This window comes from Nanorana parkeri, unplaced genomic scaffold (genome assembly GCF_000935625.1).
Source record: "Nanorana parkeri isolate BGI_ZX_2015 unplaced genomic scaffold, ASM93562v1 scaffold29, whole genome shotgun sequence".
NCBI lineage: Eukaryota > Metazoa > Chordata > Amphibia > Anura > Dicroglossidae > Nanorana > Nanorana parkeri.
Window position 1 is genome coordinate 831,597 of NW_017306297.1, and position 24,427 is coordinate 856,023.

The window sequence follows — 24,427 nt, forward strand, 5'->3', positions numbered from 1 at the left end:
TCGGGGGGGGTATTATTTTATATGCACAGGGGTTGTATTTTTTTTGTGTGTGGGGGCGGGTGGGATAGTAGAAGTGTATTAAGCTGCATTCACACCTCTATTTTAAGTGCTATTAGGTATTAGGGATTTCTGCATCAGGAACTTGCGTTTTCCTGCAGCAGAAATCCCTAAATTGGCGTTTACAAATGGCAGCTGTCACCTAAGTTAATGATCAGGTGACAGCAGTTGCATGTAAACGCCTGCACACCGCATGTAAAGATACGTGATATGTTTACATTCAGTTAAGAATCAATCACTCTCCCTGGACACAATGATTGTGCATCCAGGGAAAGTGTTTTCTAACCGCATGTAATCATATCACGTATCATTACATGCGGTGGGCAGGCGTTTACATGGAGCTACTGTCACCTGATCATTAACTTGAATAGGTGACAGCTGCCACTTGTAAACACCAGATTAGGGATTTTTGCTGCAGTAAAACGCACGTTTCTGATGCAGGAATCCCTAATCACACCTAAACCTACAGGTATGAATAGGGCCTTATTGTGTATATATTGGTGTCTGTAGCACCATACCGGATACAGATACATTTTATTTTAAAGTATGAAATTTGGCAAGCGGCCCTAGAGACAGAAGAGGTGGGGGTGAAGATGGCAGAGACACCGAGGGAAGAGGTGGGAGGCGTCGCCGGAGCTCCAGTCGGGCGGCGAAGATGGCAAGGAGGCCGTGTCGGGCGCCAAGGATGAGGAGGCGTGTTTCAAAGAGGTCAGGCCATCAGGCCATGCAAGGTAAGAGGACTGTGCTGGCAGAGCCCAGCATAGATTCTGCACGGCCCACCAAAGAGTCTCAGGTGTGCTGTGCAATACCTTTTGGTTGGCTCTGCAGGATCCGTAGGGGGCTCCGCTGCCTGCAAAGCCCAACACAAACCCTGCAGAGCCTTCCTCAGATCCTGCAGGATCTGTGGGGGGCTTTGCCGGGTCTCAGGGGGCTTTGCAGGATCTGTGGTTGGCTCTGCAGAATCCATAGGGGGCTCCGCTGCCTGCAAGGCCTACCTGAGACCACAGCCGAGTGGGGTACATTTAGTGGGGGGGGGGGTACTGAGTTTTGTCTTGCGTAGGGCAGCCCCAAACCAGAATACACCATTGGGAATGGGTGAAGCTACAATAGCCATCTATATACTCTAACCACAAGAGTGAGTACTACAAAAGGGAACTAACTCAAGGGAGAATTGTTAGTTTTTTCTTATTTATGAGGCTCTTGCAATAAATAGTAACTGGATTTGAGACTTGTTTAGACTGCTACGCAGAAGTCTTCAGATGTTATTTAAAATGTTCCTCTACAACATTAGCAGAGATTGTTTAAAACCTAACCATTATAAAAAAAACAGTAACTGTTTTGTCATACTATGTAAATGGGGGAGCAGTCTGTCAGTCTGCAGATCACTGTATAACATTGAGATTGTATGGTCTTAAGTTTATCTCACTTTCTTACAATTCTGTCTATTGGGCCAGTGTGTACTATTGTACCCTGCATAGTAAAACTTTTTTTCCATCCTGACAACCCTGTCCCTAGGAAGCCTGGGATTAGGCCTATCAAGCCACCACTAAACCTCCTAAACCTTACTGAGGTCATTCAAGTATTTGTAAATTCTCTAATTTTGCAGTTAGGAAAGAGAGGGCTTGCAGGGGAAACTTAATTTTACAATGCAACATTTTATTTTTTTGGGGGGTTTACAAATTCTTTAATGTTTATAACACTAATTCCATTTATCTAACAAATACATGCACTAAATATAATTTTGAAAAGGGAATAAATACAATTATAAACATCTTCAGAGAAAGCACAAGATGTAGATACCATAAGGAATAGCATTTTAAATTTACATCGTTGTTAACTTTGGTTATATGTGTGTTAAATCCAGAGAGACATGATACTGAATATACCTGTGATCATCACAGTCCTGATTAAGGCATTGTTCATCTCACATAGTACAGGAACCGTCTCTGGTTTCAAACGATTTTCTAATATCAAAAGACCGATGAAGACAAGGTCGGACTCTACCTCTTCCCTTGTTAAAAAAATAAAGATAATAATAAAAAACCTAATATTTTATTAAAAAAATATATATTTACATACATTAAAGCATTAGTGAATGAAAAAAGTGAGAATCCTCAACACTTACTTGATAAACTGCTGCTGCTGGGACAGAATAATTCTCCCCTTCTCAATGCCCGGGAGCAATCCCCAGCTCCCTGAAACTGCCTGACCATGCAACATACAAGTAAAGCAAATGGGTCTGCAGTGCTATTAATCTGAGGTTTTCTCAGATTTTAAAAAAGCACTTACAGTCATCAACAAGTAAGCTTTCAAGGTTTCAGAGGTTCTTACCGTGAATAACTCCTTGTGGTCAGATCTTTCATTTGTAGTATTGTTTTATATGCCAGGCCAATCACTCTGAAACCCTGCAGTGTGTATTGCTGGAGTTCATCATAGAAATCCCCAGGAACTGAAGACAGAAACATATGCAGATGTTGTGATTTACTTTACTTCTTCACCTAATATGGCCATCACAAAGCCCATAAGGTAACTGTTTTCAATCATAACTTACATAACTTGCATACCTATCACATGATTTAATAGAACCTAAAAAAGCAGTGCTCTACAGAACTACAATATTTATTCCCCTTGGGCTTTCCAGATGATGAAATGAATGTTGTTTATTACTGATTCAGTAGGTAATTTGCCCAACGTTTGCCCATATTTGGCCAATATTCAAATTTTCTCACTCACTCTACAACAGTGGTTTTCTGCCATTTTCAAAGGAGACTCATGCAAAATTAACTGGGTAAAAAAAGGTCAACTAACATTCACCCATATTGACCCACATCTGTTCCTCCATGGGAAAAGTAGTTTACTGTACTGTATTTATGATTGAGTGAATGTTGATCCAACTATTACTTGGTTTGGAGTGGGTGAATGTGCATTTTAAAGCACTACTTGCTTTGAAACTGTGGATTTTTTTGTCTATGCAGTGTACTGAACCTGTATTTGTATCACAGGATGATCACTTCCAGTGAGAGATCCTCTCAGAGCTATGCAGCCCATCATGCCAGACATGCAGGGCTTGTATATCTGCATGTCCTTCAGCACTGCAGGGTGTTTTTAAAGGGATTTCACACCAAAAAACAGGTTTTATGTCCCAAAGTATTGGTGCCCGATGGTGGTGGTCAACAAGCTCCTTGGTGTCCATGATGCCCAGTAGTGGGTGCCATCAACAGAGAGCTTATGTAGCATGTAAGTATGGTAAAGAGACTAAAATATTTAGTTTCTGAGAGTTTTGGGAAGTTACTTGTCTACCTTGTGGCATTCATTCGAATTTACTTTGTGGAGAGATGTGTTGGCAAATTCATCCATTGTTTGTTGAGCCGGAGTTAATGAGGGAATAGGATCAGTGAGTGATATTATGACATCATCAGTATACAGTCTTAATTTATGTTCCTGTATGCCTCTCACATTCAGGTTAATTCTGATGGCTTTTGCTATAGGCTCCATAACCAAGGCAAAGATCTGAGGTGAAAGAGGACATTCCTTCCTATTGCCACTGGTATTCATAAAGGGAGCAGTCAGTGGTCTAAGGTGAAAACTCTGACACGTGTACAGTATACAGGGCCTGAATAGCAGTGTTCATGAAACCTGTGAGCCCAATTTTAAGAAGAACCTCTCTCAGATTGCAGGGTTAAATTTAAAAATCTCCTGGCCCCGTCTGGGGCTCATTAGCCATGAATAAAGCCAACATGGTTTACCTGGTCAGCAAGGGATGTAGGGGCTTACTTAGTTTAGTAACCACAAGGATCTGCAAGACTTTGTTGGGGTATATACCTGTCTCAGTTGGAGATGTAATGTAAATGATGAGACATTGAGGTTGGTTTACTAAAGGCAAATAGGTTGTTCACTTTGCAAGGGAATTTTGCAGGGCAAGTTTCACCTTAGTTTAGTAAATGAGGTGAAGCAGTGCTGCCATCATTGAGTTATATGCAAGCAAAAATACTGTTTTTTTATTTTCCTTTCTTCTAATTTGGGTATTCTTTGCAATGAAAAATGTCACTACATTTACCAAGCCAAGGAAAACTTCCCCAGCAATGTGCAAATGCCCTCACAATGTGAGCAGCCCATTTGTCTTTAGTAAATCAACCCCATTAAGTCTTTATAGTATGTTGGGCTTTCTACTGCAGAAGAATGTCCATTTTATATCTTTAGATTACATACATAGCTTTGTAAATTATTCTTCCCTTCAGATAACACTGACCTGTCTGTCAACAAAGAAAATGCTACCATTATTATAGACTAAAGCTAAATTGCTAAAATTGCCTTACATCATACATTAAATTAGAACTGAAGCCAAAACATTTTTTATTTTTGGATAGAGTAGGGGAAGGTTATAACCCATGTAACCTTTTATTTGCCATCTGTTTCTCATTGGAGAGATTTTCCTTCAGTTGCTGTCCGATAGTGAAAACAGGAAGTGAGACGAAATCCCTTCAAAGTGAAGGAAATCTATGGTGGTCAACAGGGTAGATTTACTTCTGTTCTAGTGGTAACCTAAAATTTGAGATTCTCTTTTATTTTATTCTCTTTCAGTGACAACAGTCACTAGGACAAATAGAGGGGAATACTCTCCCTAACAGGGTCAGAGATAGCAATAGAAACCTGACAGGTATGGCAAAAAAAGTTTGGTTTCAGCTGCACTTTACATTTTCATTCAAATTACATAATACTTTACAGGTAAACACTTCCTAGCGTGAAAAGCAATAATTTAATAAATATATCCTTTAAAAAAATATATGATCTGTTTAAAAAGCTAAAATTTAAACAAAATTTGTAAGACATTGCTGCCAAAATATTAGTAGTTGATGAGAATTAAACATATAGAACTATGGAGATTTTATAGTGTACTGTGTCTGCACTAAAAGCCTCCAAGCCAAGAGGCTCCCATAAATTAGAGTTAGGACCACACTACACAGAGGGGCCTTGATGAGGCAGTGTGGGTTCCATATGTTCGGCGGAGCCGAAGGCCAGAAGGACTTTGACACAGCCGATCCAACATCTGGATCGGCTGAGCCAAAGCTCCGGCAGCTCGCTTAGTGCCGTTTGCCCCTATTCTTCATTCATAGGGCCCTATTCTCATAGGGGCAGCCGGCTATTCTGTTTGGTACTTCCGTGGTACTGAGCAGAATAGAAAATCAATGAAAATAGTTTTTTAAAAAAGTTTGAAAAAATATTTTTTAAATATAAATAAATACCAAAATTTAAAAATAAATAAAGATTAAAAAAAACAAAGTCTAGATCCGCCCAACTATTTACTATTGGCCAACACCTGCTAGAGCCTTTTAGCAGGTCCCAGCCAATGAATAATAACTGGGCAGAGCCAGACCGTGATGTCACGGTCGGCTCCATCCAGTTTTTATTGTTTAATGTCAGATCAGCGTCCCTAGGTAATTTGGGGACACTGATCCGTCATTACAACTGAGCAGAGCCAGCCGTGACATCACGGCTGGCTCCACTCAGCTGTCATTTGCGGGGCTTATGGCCGGCCTTCGGCAGGCTTTTCGCCCCGCTTCGGGTGTCACTTTGGCTCAGTCGAGCTAAAGCATATGCCTTCGGCTCGGCTAAGCCGCTCGACTGCCTTCAGCTGCTGTATGGGCTATAGTGAATAGCCCGTACAGCAGCCCTTTAGTTCGACTGAACCAAAGGGCTCTGGCGGCCGTAGAGAGCTGAAGAATCAGCTGAAGTACGGCTGGATCCTTCAGCTCCTTCGCGAATAACCCCCTTGGACTCTCTTGACCCCAACACAATGTTTTGGCCATGTGCATTACTGTATATTGTTAGGTGAATCTCAATATCCTGAGATTAAACTTTATTTTATACACCTAAGTCTATATACCTGATTCTGGACAGCAAAACCTTATCACCATTTCTGGGGCCCCCTTCATGAAAACCAAATGTTCTCCAATTCCAATCACCTGAGATACCATAGACATACGCTGGAGGCTGGAGGAAAATGGAAACTGTTGTAGGATGATAAGGCCATCTGGAAGCTGACAGGAAAACAAAATGCATGTATGCAAAATATAATCAGAATGTGACAGTAGCCAATTTTTACAGCCAAACATATGTCACCCAAAATTGTATATTGCATTAATAAATAAGAACTATGCTAAGTAAAATCGACATGAAATAACCCTAGTGCAATTTTACTAAAACCACAACCCTTTCTGTACACAGAAACATGTGGTTGACACAGCAGGTGGAGTGCAGAGAAATAAGCAACACTGGTATAACACAGTGCAAAGCAGTTCTCAGCAGAATACTGCAAAACAAAGGACTTTTTGGTGAGGGCCCGGTAATAATTAATAAAAATCAAACATGAAACATACCACAATTTTTTTTAACATTTGGGCTATGACTTCAATTGACTGTTAAGAGTAGACATTAAAGTGTAAAATAGCATGCACTTATTAGATGCTCATTATAAAAGTGACACCTTGCTGTATGCAAATGTGTAAGTTTAGGGCTTATGTTGACAGGCATTTGTTTAGGTTGGACTGGTTTTGTATTCCCATACGAGTCTATGAGAGTGAAAAACCTGCTTGAAGTAGGTCAAATGCAGGTCAAATGAGGTCAACTGCAGGTAAAATGCACCTGTCAACAAATTCTGAAGATTTTAGAAGCATCTCAAACTGATGTTAAACCGAAGCCATACCGAAGCCATACAAACTAACCCAAAGTTTGCCAACATGAGCCCTAAGGTTTTTAACATACTATATTACTTACTGAACTGGTAGACATTTTTGGTTTTACAATAAGATGGTGTTTTCTTGTGGCCTCCTGACAGCTGTCCACTTGATCTCCACGTGATTCATCTATTTCCTGTAGAAATAGGGTTTTTTTTTTGTTATCATAAAAGAAATCAAATTAATTTTAGCACATGAATAAAATAATGTATACTTTTGAGCCTTTGATTAAAGCTTTCCTACTAAAGGTTGGTAACATTTAAGCATTGTTCTATAATTTTACCCATTTGGTTCCTTCAAACATTTTCAGGTCCAGAGGATCACCTTGAATCTTCCCATCAAGAAAAATTAGTGAGTGGCAACAGGCCATTGCCCCTAGAAGTGGGCTCCAGGGCAAACTATTTCCACTTGTAAACATGTGTACTTTCTGAAATCTAAGCACAAATGTATTTTAGAAGCAGTAGGTAGACATTTGGGTTTTCACAGTACATTATGCTTTTATTTATATAAAATTATACTTTCTTAGTTTTGAACTTTCCTGCTAGTGAAAGGTATTGCCCCCTGTAACTGACCTCAGCTTAATTTTGAAAATACTGCCCTCCTGAAGCTTATTCACACCCTTAATGTATTTAAAGCTTTCAGTCATGTTCCTCCTTTCTCTTTTAACCTTAAAGCTGTACATATTAAGTTCCCACAGTCTCTCCTGATATTTTATATCTTTCAGACCTTGCACCATATTTGTTGTCAACTTCTGGACTCTTACTTTAGCAATATCTTGCTGTAAGTGAGGTCTCTAGAGCTGGACACAGAATCAAGATTTCCTTTAACTTGCTGGGGTTCCCTCTAATGGTGTTCTCCAGAAATCTATTTGCTTTCCTCACTGCCTGGCCACACTGTTTGCTTATTTTGAAATCATATGCAACGGGCACCCTAAATATTTCTCTTTTGTAGCTCTGGTTAACACTTTATCCCCAATATTGTAATCTATAAGGGGATTATTTTCCCTAAGTGCATTTGATTGCATTTAGAAATACTGAACTGCAGTTTCCACTGTTTTGACCAATATGTCAGCACTGCTAAATCATCCAATGTTACAAGCACCAACAAAAATATTAGCTGATTATATAACTTTTTGTCATCAGCAAAAAGGCATACCTTAGCAACCAAACCTTTAGTCATATCATTTCAAAACAGGACATAGTACAGAGCCTTGTGGTGCACTGCTAGTGACTGGTCTTTGTTCTGAATGAACCCCATTCACAGCCACACTCTGATGTGTATTCTTTAGCCAATGGTGTATCCACTGAACCACCCAATGGATTACTCTTTAATAAGATGATTATGTAGACCTGTTTACAGCCATTACCATGTGTACCCATTCTGTTAGTTTGCAATTTAATTTATATTTAGGCAGCATAAAGCACTGTAAAACAGTTAGATCAGTGAGATAACGAGGAACGTCAGTCTTAGGCGAAACATAACAAAGAACTATGGCAGGAGATCTCACTGAGATATCAGACTATGGGTAAAATATATATTGCACCTTTAAACACACACCATATAAGATAACAAAATAAAAATCTAACAAGATAGATACTCAACTTGTTGACAAATTATATAGTGTATATGAAATAACATACCTGCTTTCACTGGAAGGAACAACACCCCACAAGTCAAGCCCATCCTCCGTTAAAGTACCGGTCTAAAGAAAAAACAATGGTCAACATCATGGTACCCTAAGTGATTTATCACTTTATAACAATACACTAAAAGTGTTTCCTAAAGAATTATAGGGTAACTTACTGAAGAATGTAAAGAAGAAAGAGGAACTACTTTCATATAAATTAGCCATGTAACATTACCACAAAAGAAATGTAATAAGAACTCTTAACAAAAAAAGAAGAGAAAACAAGCAAGAATGTATTAATAAAGCAGCAATTGATCAATAAACTGCTTTTTTTGTCTCTTACTAACAATACTTCATGAACCATTGTATGCTAATGAGGAATAGTATCCATGGAGTGTGGCTTGAACAGCATGAGCATGTGCCTGAATTTGATGATTTGTTAAGTGAACAGCCTACTTGACTTTAGTAAATTAACCCCAGTATACAAGGAGTATGGGTCTCGCTCACAAGCATTTCAAAGTGGCAGGGGTATGTGGATCACAGGACAAGCTAAACAGGATTACATATATTTTTGCAGGCAAAACATCTCATATATATGTTGAAAAAGTGTGTTTTCTTTGATTTAATAGGTCTTGTTCAATCCAGATAATTTTGTCTATATCAGGAGATTATTTTATTTCATTGGATAAAACCAGCCAACCATGGCTGAAGGTTCTTGGAAAAGTAATGAATATTTTCAGCAGTAGGTGTGTCTGCATCCTATCCGTTCTACCATACCATGGCATGTACCTACACACATTACACAACCAGCATAAAGAATTGTTCAATAGCATTATTATTTTGTGTTGAGGTCATCATATTTGACAAGATTTCCAAGTCTTTGGCTAATTAAAATATTGGCAGTATTCTTCCATGAGATTACAGAACTTGAAGTCAGCTGCTTACAGAAAATACACTATATTACCAAAAGTATTGGGATGCCTGCCTTTACATGCACATGAACTTTGGCATCCCAGTCTTAGTCCGTAGGGTTCAATATTGAGTTGGCCCACCCTTTGCTGCTATAACAGCTTCAATTCTTCTGGGAAGGCTGTCCACAAGGTTAAGGAGTGTGTCTATGGGAATGTTTGACCATTCTTCCAGAAGCGCATTTGTGAGGTCAAGTACTGATGTTGGGGGAGAAGGCCTGGCTCGCAGTCTCAACTCTAATTCATCCCAAAGGTCCCAAAGTCAAGTTCCTCGACCCCAAACTCTCTCATCCATGTCTTTATGGACCTTGCTTTGTGCACCGGTTGCTCAGTACTGTTGGAACAGGAAGGGGCCATTCCCAAACTGTTCCAACAAAGTTGGGAGCATGAAATTGTCCAAAATGTCTTGGTATGTTGATGCCTTAAGAGTTCCTTTCACTGGAACTAAGGGGCCAAGCCCAACCCCTGAAAAACAACCCCACACCATAATCCCCTCTCCACCAAACTTTACACTTTGCACAATGCAGTCAGGCAAGTTTCGTTCTCTTGGCAACCGCCAAACCCAGACACGTCCATCAGATTGCCAGACAGAGAAGTGTGATTCGTCACTCCAGAGAACACGTCTCCACTTCTCTAGACTCCAGTGGTGAAGTGCTTTACACCACTGCATCTGACGCTTTGCATTGCATTTGGTGATGTAAGGCTTGGATAAAGCTGCTCGGCCATGGAAACCCCTTCCATGAAGCTCTCTACGCACTGCCAATCTGAAGTTTGGAGGTCTGTAGCTATTGGCTCTGCAGACAGTTGGCGACTTCTGCGCACTGTGCGCTTCAGCATGCGCTGACCCCACTCTGTCATTTTACGTGGCCCACCACTTCATGGCTGAGTTGCTGTTGTTCCCAGTTGCTTCCACTTTGTTATAATACCACTAACAGGTGACCGTGGAATATTTAGTAGCAAGGAAATTGTACGGAAACACCTGAATCCAATGATTTGGAGGGGTGTCTCAATACTTTTGGCAATATAGTGTATTACTTTATTAACCTTTATCCTAAGTTTCTTCAGTACTCATAAGCTCATGATTTTCTTTTAGTTACTGTAAATTTTACTAAACTTTTTCTATATACTTCTTGTATAGGCAAAAAAGTGGAGGAAAGGGTTTATGGAGAGATATATCAAACCATGCGTAAAACTATATCAAATTTATTATACATAAAATTAATTGTGGAGGTCGCACCATTTGGAGCAGTGAGCCGAGGACAGCACACCTTCATACACTTTGGACCTAAATTAGGTAATCCCCTTTTTTAATTTTTAATTTTGTTTGTCACTTTTTGAGGCTTTGAATTGTTTTGCGGTTTAATTAGTGGGAATTTCACACACCAAGGAATATCAATTAGCAATATTTATATCTTCCCACCTAGGATTTGGGACACACATATGTAATTGCCATGGTTTAGACTATAGACACCTATGCACATGTTATATATACTCATTAACAGTAACTGACTGTCACTTAAACTATGGGGTCAGGGCTTTTCCCCATAGTTCTCCTTAGGGCAACGGGAGGACACAAACTAGCATCCTCCCGTTACCCTAAGCTCAGTATACCGCGAGCTGCAGCTCGTGGTATACTGAGACGCCACAGCCGGAGCGGATCCCAACATCGATGTTGAGATCCGCCCAGCTGCGTGAGTGACAGCTGGCTCTGCCTATCTAGAGGCAGGGCCAGCTGTACCCGCCCCCTCCCCGTCCGTTCAGCCAGTCAGCGCTGGCGGATCGGAGCGGGGAGAGGGGAATCCAGCCCCTCCCCTGTCACGGCAGAGAGCCGTGACAGGATCGAGAGGTGAGCGAATGCCGGTATATGTTCGCTCACCTCCCGATCTACTCAGCCGACCTGTGACAGTCTCATTGTCACAGGTCGGCTAGAACTATGAGGTGAGTGAAAAGCACTCATCCTCATAGTTCTCCATTAAGAAAACTTATGAATAATTTTTCACCTATATACTTATATATATATACATATATATCTACATTATACACATCACTTATTCATATGATAAGAATAAATTATTGCACGAGTTCACATAACACATATCCATCCTTATAAGATGGCACATTTTAGAGATCATGGATAGGGGTGGCCAACAGCGGTCATGCCATATATAAAGATATGTATGTTTTAATGTGTACACTGCTACGCACTAGATTTATGAATTAGGAAGCAATATCAGTAACATTAGCTGATTTTTGCTATATGTTCCTCGTAGGTCATTGTTCCGAATGGGGATATTTCGGCTCTCTTACATTGCCCAGGACATTCCTCCCCTCAAGGCCCCGGGGTCCCGGTAGAGATGATGGACGGTATGTGGTGGCAGGGCTACATCTAGCCACCCACCCCATTCCTGTCCTCACTACAGCGATCCACCCCCAGGTACTCTATGCAGGTGAGTGCCAGATGCCCGCTTAGTGTGGGGCTATCCGCATACGGGATCAATCCCAGTAATGTGTTCCCCCACTTACTGTAGGATTACTTATCAAGATTAGCATGCCCAAATGTGATGATATACAATGCAAATAATCTCATTTCCATTTGATAGATTAGTCTGATCCCCTGAAGAAGCATAAGTGCGAAACGCGTAGGGATTAATCATGTTGGGATGAATTATCTGGAATACAGTTTGAAGAACACACCAATGAATTGATCATTTGGAACAAATCATGGCTTATATGTTTTAGAATTAACAAATTAATTTATGTATGTTGGGCTATTTAATGAGAAGGGATGAACCATGTTGGGCAAAATTGGGATATTGCATCCATGTATGTATGTAATAATGTTATTTATGAGTTTTATCAACTGTAATGACCAAGCAATGTTTTTACTACTGCAAATAATTTTATGTATAATAAATTTGATATAGTTTTACGCATGGTTTGATATATCTCTCCATAAACCCTTTCCTCCACTGTTTTGCCTATACATTACCTATTAGGGGGAGAGATCAATGCAAGGAGCCAGGGTGGGGGCGACCCACAAACATTTTCTATATACTTCTTACCTTTTTGGTACTGTTAAAAAAAACCTTCAGTTTTGCCAGCCACACATACTACAATTTTTAAGCAATTCCACCAAAGTACAACCAGCTTTCAATGGCTAAAACAACCCAACAGATCACGGCAACCTATCACCAGGACAGGATCATTTGTGATTGTTGAAGGCTCTATTGTTAGTAGATTGCATTCACCCATTTGTTTTGTTTTTTGCAACCTAATGCTGATTGAGGGTGCTTCAAATTGTTTTAAAACTGCTGTGTGCATCCTGGAAAAGTCAATATAAGATATTCCAGAAGAAAAGTTTTCAGAGGTGTTATATTTTCAGTTGTTCTTACTTTATCGAAACAAACCAGATTTATTCTCCCACACACGTTGATCCTTTGGGGGCTGATGCAAAATATTTTTTTCTTTTTAAGCCGCTTCTGGGCATACATGATGCCTGTTGCCACTGCAGCAGGAAGTACAGGAGGAATGGCAACTGTGACAACAATGAATGACTTGACAATAATGTCCCTTGCAGTTGCCTAGAGCATAGAAAATAAAGAAAAAGTAAATACAAGTGACACTGACAGTCCAGTAGTAGATAATTCTTATCCAAAATCCCTTCACCCCAGTGTGTTTTTTTTTAACATTTTGTAACAATAATCAGGAAATTGAAAGCTCAAATATGTTAATTTGTCTCTTTAGTGAACATTTTTTTTGCTAGTCAAGGGTGTCCTGTACTGTAGTACGTTGTGAAAGGGATATTATTAATGGCTTAAAAAAAATTCTGTTTTATGTGGTATGCATGGTTCTCATTCTGTGTAACGTGTATATTTTTCTGTGAGAAACATTATATATAAATGTATTGCAAGTTTAGAAGAGCAGAAATGTTGATATCATCATTCACTTACCCCTTTAACTGTGAATAGTACCACAGAGTATATAAATCCAATAATAGCTATAACAACAAGGCACATCAAGAACCTAAATGCATCTCTGTACAGCTTGAAATTCATAGGCTTAGGATACAGAATGGATCGCACCATATCACCTTTAGCTGTATTGAAACCTGGATGAGAACGAACAGTATCAATAAGTATCAATAAACAGGCAAGTATGCTTACATTATTTAGATATTTGTGTTAGCAAATAAAAAGAGGGATGTAATTCCCCAAAGAGTATAGAAAAAAGCCTCCATTTGTCTTCTATGTATAAACATTTTTCATTCCAAATAGATTAGGGGCTGTTCACGCCAGGCAGTTGTAGTAACACAAAGTGCAATACTACTGGTTGCTGCAGTGCCATTCATGGCAACCTAACAAACCTCCATTGCAGTGCAATGTACAGTAACACACTACATTTAAGATATCATTATCCATATCCATGTGACTCTATTATGAAGGTACAATAGTTAACTGCTCTAAAGGTCATAATAATAATAATAATAATAATAATAACAGCACCTAATATTTTTTGTGTTAGAAAAACTTCTTAGACTAAGGAGGGGAGGCATTTGGGCAAATATATAACTAAGGAATTAAGTTTTGTCGATTTCAAGTAATGCTATGTGAATGAGAACATGTAACAAATATGAAATAGGTGGTACCTCAATTGGCTGCAAAAGTGGAAATACACTTTAATAGGGTAGTCCTTTGAGTACTTTAATGGATTGTTGGATTATGTGCCAATAATACGGAAACCAAGAACATAACTCTATCTGTCATCAATATATGATATTCATCTTTGTGTTGGTGTCAATGCCCTACTGTGTACCTGGGGAACTTTTAAGTGAGCTGTCTGAATATTCACAATCCTACTTCTAAATTACCCTGAGTGAAACTTGTTTTTGAGTGTGGTTTTCTTCCCTTTCCTCCTACAGTATGTATAGAGCAAAAGCACAATGTTTCCTATTTGTGAAGCAGTTTAATGCCACACTGTTTTAATAAAAATAGTTATTTTTTTATTTTTTATTATGCTGATAAATATATATAGTATTATTATTATTATTATTATTATTTCTTCATCCTTTTAATGCTGTAATTGTATCTGACAGTTATAGTTTTAAACAGAGGCACACCGTCAGCTTTAGGCTTCAGTGGCGTCTGCAGGCTGAAAACATATTTTGTCAATAAACCCTCCAGCCTCCCTGTCATCACTATGTCACCGCTGACATATTAATGACGTGATTTTATAAATATTGGTATTCGTGGCTTGTGGATGTCCCCCCCTTTTTGTTTATAAATAAACGACAGCTGCAGCGAAAGACCAACAAAGCCAAAAGCAATATGGCCAAGCGAGTGCTAAACCAATACACTGCACTATTGATTACATGGTCTGGAACACTCTGGTTACCAAACAACTTGTTCTGATAGGTATGAGCCATGTACAGTGACAAATGGTACCTGTCAAGGAGGAGGTGTAGATTAACCTACTTTCAGAATGGGGCATTGTGTAGGGTAATGTTAATCTACAAATTAAGAGCGTGAAGCAGGAAGCAATATCAAAAGTACTTGCAGGCAGCACAGCCACGTGGATTTATTTTTTAACCCCACCACTATATACACACACCAATTTGTATAACACCCAGAACAAACCAGTTTGCAGTACAACTGCTGTGGCAGGAGTAGAGCCAGATGGTGTTGTCTGAATGACCTCAGTACCACAATATAGCACATGTCTCTTGTAATCTTCCCCACTATGGACTTTCCATGGGAGGCAGTCGGTATCATTGTCAAGGGGAGTTTTTGTAACTGGGATGCTCTCTCCTAAAAAATACAATTGGTGTTTTAATGAGTTATGAAACAGCCTCTATGAATTCACATTTTATTGCAGTTAAATATAAAAAAATAAATAAGAGGAGACAATTGCTCTTATTTACAATAGCATGTTTTAGGCTGGATCACTGGGTGTGCACAGTCAGAGCCCAGTTAAAGACAGTTAAAGGCTTTTAGACACTTCCAAGTATCCACCTGTACTGGTTTGCTACTGCAGGTTTGGATGAGAAAGTGATAATTTTGGAAGACAATGCCAGTATAATCTCCTGCATGAATACATCTCAGTTACCTGTTAACATGCCTTCATTGACAATGCAACTTCCTCTCAGCAGAATGCAGTCACATGGAAGAAAAAACCTTGTTCCTGTAAGGACAATCAGCTCTCCGGGAACCAAGTGTCTTGATTCCATATCTTCATTGCCTTGAATAAAGCACATCAAAACAGGAAATAACCATGTATTATATTCAACTAAAGACAAAATGATGTTTTAACTAACTAACTCAAGTCTTTTACAATAGTTTACAAGCCTGTGGCAGTTTATAGAAGAAGGTCAGAAAGCCTTATTCACTGGGAATGAGCTGTATATATAGGTTGGTAAATTAGATATATAGCAGTAATCTGCCCCAAACAATGCCTTTCAAAACTGTAGTTCTGATCTGTTTTAGAGTGTACCTATAATCAAAAGCTGATATAGAACTTTATTAACAGTCTTGTTAGGGTGGATAAAAATAGTTTTTATAGAAAGCCTGAATTACTTTACTTTTCTGAAGACAATGTGGCTCCACGCTCCCACTCACTATCCAAATATGAAAATAAAGTCCTTGTTTCTTGGGTTTCTGATGAAGTGATACTTTATGGACACCTTCTATTCTAAGAAGATATAAGTGGACAGTGTTGTAAGCTAATAAGGGATTGGTCCCTTCCCCACCCCATCCCCAGTATTACCAATTTGGAAAAGCACACCAAGCCAAAATATGCTGTCAAATCCGTTGTGTCAGAACTGAGCACAGAAGATGTGGGAAGTCCAGTGCATAGACACTTCTAATGGCTCTCCTCTAACTGATCATATGAAAACGCAGACGATCAAGTTGGGATAATGTTTGTGGAAGCATTCCCAAGATCCACAATAGCCCTTAGCCACTTTCCAGTGCCTATCTGCAAGTGTTCTTAGTTTCTTAACGTAACAACAGGGGGGAATGGACAGATAGAAGAACACAGTTCTGCATCACACAAATTATATTTTCTTGTAAATTAAAAGAATTGAATGTTAGACTAATAAAATAAAAACAAAAACTGTCAAACACATTACAACTGGAGTTAGTGTTACATAACATCAGATATATATTACAAGAGTTTAAATGGAAAGGCGATGTTTTCTTCATTTTGCATGCAGCATACTAAGAAATTATTATTGTTATTATTATTATTATTATACAGGATTTATATAGCGCCAACAGTTTGTGCTGCGCTTTACACTATAAGGAAGACATTACAATCACAATAAAATTCAAGACAAGATGGTAAGGAGGGCCCTGCCCATGAGGGCTTACAATCTAAAAGGGAGGGACAAGTGATACATGAGGAGGAAATGTAATAATGAATTGATGCACACATACACACATACACTTTAGTCATTCCACAGTTCAAAAATATATCCCTTAGAGAATTATTGTCATTTTTGAGAAGGATGAACACAATTTTGTATTGGGTTTGATTGCTTCTAGGTTCAGCCAAACTCAATGTCAAAATGAACGCAAGTATCAAAAAATGCTTCACTTACATGAAAATGTATTGTTTTTTAGCACAGGTGACAACACAACTTAATGTGCAAAAACACACATTTAAAAATCCAGTTGGGCTAGGAAAGGTATCTGTCAGGCTGGAACAATCAGGCTCAATTATGATATAGTTGTGGTTGTTCAATAGAGTTTAGTAAAATGTCTGCAGATGGGGCCTTTTTTGGGACTGGTGCGTCTGAGGCAGAGAGATGCACTATGTAAGTATGTCCACTGTTGCCTGTGGTATGAATAAACAGGGGAAACTAGCACTGGGAAACTGAGTGAAAGTGGAATGGTTTCTGTGACTGAGCCTTGTGTGGCCTCAAGTTATCAAAATAACGATTATGTATACACCTTCTTAATTCAATTAAAAGACAGATACAATTTTACAACTTAGCTTATCATTTTTATTTTTCATAATCAGGCTGACCAATTTTTTCCAGAATATCAGAAGTGTTGTGATGCCTACGTGGCTACACAACTACAGGTACACGTCCCACACTAAAAACACTAGCAGAGCATATATGCAGTGTTACACTGGCCACATACATCACATTTTCAGTGCACAGTTTGATATTCCATAATTGCTGTTTGGAATATTGAACAATCAAATTTTATTGGTCCCTGAAATAATATTCTTACAGGAAAAGTACAGTACAGTGAATGTTTGGTGAATGCCATGTGCATTGCTTTAAAGCTATACCTCTTATAATTTGCCAGGCTTGGAATGTACTTACCCCCATCACTGGTGTGCACAGTGACCACTGAACTGTTATTGGTTTCTACGAGCCGATGTAGTTTTACAGATTGCTATGCATAAATAAAAGACCATAGATAACTGATTAAATCTAGGGCAAATAAAAAGATTGTAGCTAAATGTAAGTAATTATGCTATTGATGTAAAAACAGATATAACAGGTTAATAACTAACAAAAGCAGTTAGGAAGATAATCTATTTAAATCCAGCTATGCAATTAGCTCACTTTCTATTCATAAGCAGTAAAACGAGAAAATTGTAATTCCATTGTAGACTGCAAATTATATTTTAGCTAATGTTAATGAGATTTAAAAAATGAGAGTAAGAAATAAGTGTACTAAATATAGATATTGTTGAACAATAAACCTTTAAAATACATAGAGGGACAGTTATCAAGCAGATTAGCAAAAAATAAGCACAAATGATGAAGTCTATGAGACAGATATAATGAGGGGAATTTATCAAAACTGACATAATCTGGAGCATCTGTGCATAGCAACCAGTCAGCTTCTCTCTTTTATTTTCAACTCTTAACTGAACAAACTGAAGAGAGACGCTGAATGGTTTCCATTCACACCTGCTACAGATTTTGTCTGCTCCAGTTTTGATAAACTCCCCCCAATGTATCTTTCTGACATCTGCACCTGAAATCTTGGGCAGCCAACTGGGACAGATTTCCGAAGGCCTACAACAGAATTACTTTTTGAAATCAAACAGAATTTTATCAAGATAAGACAGATTTCATCACGAAAATAGATGCACAATGCGGAAGTACTTGTAGGTTTAAATGTGTCACTGTGTAATTTTAGAATAGAGGGAGGAATTATTGAATGAAGCTATCTAATAATAGAAAATCTGTCTCATACTCTGTCTCATGGTTTCTGTTTAACATTGCCTTGCTGTGTGACAGAACGCATAAATGCCCCTGCAGAGTTTAGGCACGCTGGGTAAAAGATCTCACCTGACATACATAATAAATTGCATAAGTATTTATACTTAATTATATTAGTTACACTAGTCAGAATTGTTTATTTTATTAATTTATTTTTGCACTAACATAATTTGCAGTACTTTATTCTGAACATAAGTCAGATACCCAGGATAACATATAATCTAATGTTCTAACAAGTCATATGCAAACACATTTTTCTGGACCAGTTTGATCAGAAGCCATTTAACTTTCTAGTATGTGTTTAGAAGGAAATTACATCATACACAGTAAAATCACATCTACAGATTAAGCTGGTCGTCCACTGTAATATTTTCTCTGTTTAACCTCCCTGGCGGTATGATTATGTCAGGAATTTTGTACCAAAAGTGGTACATTGTTTTGCATGGAAATTTGGTGTTATCTGTTGAAGGCCTGTAATTCTTAGTAAATCTTAGGAATAACTCACCTAAATCTGTCCAAACAAGAGTCCAGTAGACATCCCAGGTATGATAAAGTTTGAAACACGAAATAAAAAAATTATAATATAATAAATTATAAATAATTATAAGAAATTATAATATAATAAATAATTATAAAATGCAACTTTTCACTTTTGAATTTCCCGCCTGCTGTGACGCTCGAAAACAAAACTAAAAGTCAGATGCCGGCTTTTAGTTTCATTTTCGAGCCACGTACAGCAGAGGATGCCGCGGGATCGCAGGGACAATGTGAGTGTCACTTTTCTCTGCAGCCCCGAGTCTGGCTCGGGGTTACCGCTCCTAGCATTGAAAATTCACCCCGAGCCAGACTCGGGATTACCGCCAGGGAGGTTAAACTGTGGGCTGAACAAAGTAAATATAACAAATTCCTCTATCAACGCTTCTGAGCGTTGATCAAGGAATCTTCTGCTGCCTTCATTGTATTCTGACGCCGTCCATCAGTTGCTTTCAGAAAACCTGAACAGAGCCGGCAGCTCATTGGCTGCCAGTTCTGTTCATTCAAAGATTTTCCAACAATCTCCTTTGATCAGCTGATTGAGGGATGCCAGCGGAAAGGTGCCAACAGAGGCACTCGCCGTGTGAATTTTGGCTGGTTCATCAAGGTATACAAATTTCAGACAATAGGCTGGTGCTTTTTATGGGAGCCTAACTCAAAAGCTCATGTTTATAGATAAGCAAGCTAGTTTATGATATTCCTAACAAACACTAGATTAGGCTGGTTCATTCTGAAAACATGTTCAGGCAAACCAGAAAATTTGTGTTTAATGCAGGCTAATTCACTCATTAAATTGGTGAAGTGATTCCCAGGGCTCTGTCACAAGTTTACCTTACTAAGCAGACTGAAACAGAAACTTCCCCTTGTGGATCTCCAGTTGCCTGGCAGGTCTAGTGGGGATCTTACCTTTTATGCCATAGAAGGTTATGAGGAGTTCGGGGGGATGGTTATCACCCGGTAATAATAATGGCCTTATAAGAATATAACATACTTCCATACTGGGTTCTAATATACTTTCTTATTGGGCCCATGAAGTTACAGTGGAATGGGGTGCCCACCCCTTAACCCCTCTATGTGAGAGGAACCTACTACCACTCTGTATTTAGTGTAGTAAATAGTGCTTTAGATTACTTCGTGCCAGGTCACTAACACACTAAGGATATGTAATATTAAACTACAATACCTTTCTCAGGTCATAGACAGTTAGAATGATGGAAAGCACAGTGATCACAATAATCACTATAGAATATTCAATATATCCTTCTGCCAGCCACAGGCTGAGGCTTCCAGCTTGAAAGAAATAGAATGGATTTATAACCTGATAAAAAAGATAAAACAATATATAAACCAATAAATAGATGTACTGGTATAATCTATCATTCAATATTAGATTTCAGAGATAATAGGGGAAATATGTGTATAGAGAAATCAATTCCCAATGCAAAGATTATTATGGGACTTTTAAAGAGGGAGCCTGGCAGAGGCTGTTTATTTTCTGATTGTCTCTCTTTCTAATTGAAAGTGTATAAGAGGAGTTGGGCATGCCACTGAGAAGTTCCAAACAAATAGATGAGTTTGAGTTTTCCCTGAAAAAAAATACTCTTCAATGCTACTGTACTTTTTAAAAAATCAGGTACATTTTAGTATAACAATATATCCAGAAAATGATATAATTAGGCCACCTGCTAGACTGTAAACTCTAATAAGCAAGATTCCCATTCATCCTGTTTTTTTTTATTTATTAAATTGTACGTCTGGCCAAAATAAAATAAAAATATATATATAGTACATCACTGCAATTCATGCACATTTACCTGTCTTTTACCTGTTTAAAAGTATGCCAGAAATCCAGCGAGCTCTCAACTTCATGTGGAAAAAATGAAATCCCTAGCAGTGTTTTAGCCCTGTCTAGTTCTCTTGTGCTGCACTGCATAACAACTCCACCCTATAGAACTGAGGTGATGGGACTGAGGTGAGGTTCTGTAGTCCAGCAAACCATAACTAGGCAGAGCTGACAACACTGCTTGGGTTTTCAGTGTAGCAGGGGCACTATGATGCAAGTTAAAACTGGATGCTAGGAACTCACTGGGTTTCGGCCGATCGGCTTTTTTTTCTGCATTTTTTTGCCCAAGCATACACTCTAACAGTGTTTATATGCCTTTTGTGTATACAGTACTACTGTAAAACACTATTAAATAAATAATAACAATAACCTCTTTAAAGAGTAGCTTCCATACTGGAACAATTTCAACTTCAATAGCATTTGGCCCACAAACAATCCTCCTGCAAAAGAAAGTTCATATTCAATTTTAAAGCTTCCCGGGCTGTTACATATATACAGTATATTGCCATTCATTCCTGGAAACGTATAATAAAGCAACATCTATGAATTGTTTGTAGTCATGATATTGAATATCACATATTTTGTATATGTATTTTATATATTTAATATACAGAATATATAATAATATATAACATATACATAAATCACTGCTAACTGTAAAGCCTATTGAATGTTCAGTTTAAATTAGCTAAATTGATTGCAGATACATATAAAGAGTGTTCAAAAATCATTACAGTTAGAGCTTATTTTCTTTAAAACACAACCATAATCTGTTTAGAAATTCATGTCCCATGCCTACATGCTGCATAGAAGGCCCTTGCTCTCTGTGTGAAGCAGCGGGCTCTTTACTGTAGCCGCTGTACCCATTCAAGTAAATTACAGGGTGACAGTGATTGCATCTATCAGCAGTATTCTTCATATAATCGTACATGGAACAAATACTTGCAGTTTGGGATAAATGATTGTCCCTGGATGCAGGCTAGATACATCCAGCAACAATCATCTATTCCAAGCCACATGTACCATGTACAATTACTGTACATGCGGACTGCTGCTGACAGATGTAGCTGCTGTCCCCCTGTGATTTACTTCAATGTGTACAACAGTCACCTGTGAACGGAACGCCAAGTCCATAGTGTCTTGCTGCAGGAATACCAGAACACCCCGTGTGAATGGGATCTAACTTTGCAATGAGCTCATGCCCCCTGCTGATTTGAGAACTCTATCTCCGACTCAGCAGGGGATATGTCAGAACCACTGTAGAGAGACTACTGCTTTCATAAAGAGAGCAAGGGTCCTTCTCTGCTTTTCCATTCAGGCTCTGGCTGTTGTTTTAAAGTAAACAGACTGTAACACTTTGCACACTAGTTAAGCTAAAAGTCCATTGGGACTTCAAATTACAAGGTACTATATTTAAAATATTGAAAACATTCACATTGCTTTAAAAGTTTGCTGTGAAAGTCTATTGTTCTGTGCTAAAGTTGTCATGTATGTTTACACATCCTTTAAGGTGGCAATTTTATCATCAGTCGCAGAATGCTGTGTTATTTTTGAACATGCACATTTAAGACAAATTATTGTGTAATACCTAAATGATGCATTATTTTGACATTAAAGAAAGCATGATCAGTTTTCTGTGTGCAGTCATAAGTGTGGTTATGCCTGATAACTATAAGCTAGATAACCTTTCATAGGTTAAGGATAGATGCACATTCAGGACATACTGTACACTGTTATTAACTCCTAATTAATCTTGCATAATGCCAGCCTTGTAAAAATACTAAAATCTGACAATAATGTGCTCATTTATTCACACCTGTTGACGTAAATGCAATAAGCTAAGGAATGCAGATGACCTAGAAAATTTTCAGAAGCAAATATAGATAGCTTGAAGCTTTCCAACAGTCGATAAACCACATATCCAGCTTTCTTGTCAACCAAAAGCTTGAAGGTCATGCTCAGACTTCAGGTTCCATAACAAACAAAATCACAATGTGTCCAAATATGCCCATGGACATGAAATAATTGTTGCATAATCCATCTGATTTTGATTGAATCAGAAAATATTTATATGTTTAAAGGCACTTTTCAGACTCTGAAGACACCACATGGCTGCCTGATCTCAGGGAAGAATTTATCAAACAGGTTGGAGTACTAACTGTTCCTCTAAGATAAGGCCAATTCAGTGCTTGACATAAAAATGCACAGTAGTACTGGCTGAGCATGCTTTCTATTTATGTAAATTGCCTCCCACCTGCTACCAATAAATGGTATTAGTTACGCCTTTTTTAGCCGGTAAATGGATCAGATGAATTAGTATAGCTCAGTATTTTAGGTGTATGGCTGGATGATAAGCAGAACTGTGGCCTTCATCTTGTATTAGGTTCAGATGAATGTATAGCCAAAACTTTATATTTGAACTTTGAAAAGTGTATTGAAGAATTTAATGAAATTCAATTAAATGTATACCCCTGATAGCGTATTTGCTGTCTGTATCCCACTTGGGAGATTTCCCTTTATCTTCTGTCCTGGAGACGCAGCAGGAGACTTTTGGAAATCTTACCAATGTGAGGAATTCCCATCTAAGGCATTTGTCACTGGAAAAGTTGTCCCCATTCGATTATTTACCCACACCTATTGCTATTGTGTATGGAGTTCTCCAATGTTTATGTCTCAGTGACAATGGTCACCAAGGCAAATCAAAAGGGTAGAAGAGACCAGAAGAGACCCAGACAGCAATAAAAACCCTACAGCAAAAAAAATGTTCGATCTAAAACTAAACAAAAAGTGTTTCCTTTACATACTATTTAGCCTAATCCAGAATCAGTGCTGACATTTTTCATACTTAATTCTTTTAGTCAGTTTTAGGCTATTATTTTAAAATTCTCTGCAACATAAGGAATGATGCACACCGTTCTTAAAGTGCATTTCCACTTTTGCTGCCAAAAACAGCTACTTTAAATTTTTACATGCCTCCATTCACATGGCATAACTTAAACATATTTAAAAACTGCAGCTTACCTTTTTCAATAATGTTTCTGCAAACTCCAGGACTCAAAATTCCTGCTTATTTCTTACTATCTGGGGGTTGGGGGGAGTTTTGTTTAAAATAATAATTAACCCTGTCTTTACTGTGCTGGCAGATTTCATTATCATTTGTAAACAAGATGAGCAGGACTAACCAAGGGTCAAAGACCTGAAGAGATTGAGGAGAATTTATCAAAACTGGAGCAGAAAAATCTAGAGCATCTGTGCATGGTAACCAATCAGCTTCTATCTTTCATTTTCAAAGCTTAGCTGAACAAACTGAAGAGAGGAGCTGATTGGTTGCCAGGCACAGCTGCTGCAGATTTTGTCTGCTCTAGTTTTGATAAATCCCCCCCCCCCCAAATGTAGGTTAATAAACTTTTTAAAAAAATGTGT

General features: G+C 38.4%; 1 protein-coding gene across 1 annotated transcript in view; it reads right to left on the reverse strand.

Annotated features, from left to right (window-relative positions):
- Positions 1-24,427, reverse strand: part of LOC108796107 (probable cation-transporting ATPase 13A4) — a 65,161-nt gene that overhangs the window by 25,542 nt on the left and 15,192 nt on the right. Inside the window, exons 6-18 of the mRNA XM_018567515.1 lie at positions 21,375-21,444; positions 20,345-20,479; positions 17,716-17,788; positions 15,489-15,620; positions 15,020-15,190; positions 13,337-13,494; positions 12,779-12,967; positions 8,432-8,493; positions 7,075-7,225; positions 6,832-6,927; positions 5,942-6,095; positions 2,389-2,506; positions 1,944-2,068 (exon numbers count right to left, since the gene is read on the reverse strand). Of these exons, the coding sequence (XP_018423017.1) occupies positions 1,944-2,068; positions 2,389-2,506; positions 5,942-6,095; positions 6,832-6,927; positions 7,075-7,225; positions 8,432-8,493; positions 12,779-12,967; positions 13,337-13,494; positions 15,020-15,190; positions 15,489-15,620; positions 17,716-17,788; positions 20,345-20,479; positions 21,375-21,444 (1,634 nt within the window). The remainder of the gene's footprint in view (positions 1-1,943; positions 2,069-2,388; positions 2,507-5,941; positions 6,096-6,831; positions 6,928-7,074; positions 7,226-8,431; positions 8,494-12,778; positions 12,968-13,336; positions 13,495-15,019; positions 15,191-15,488; positions 15,621-17,715; positions 17,789-20,344; positions 20,480-21,374; positions 21,445-24,427) is intronic.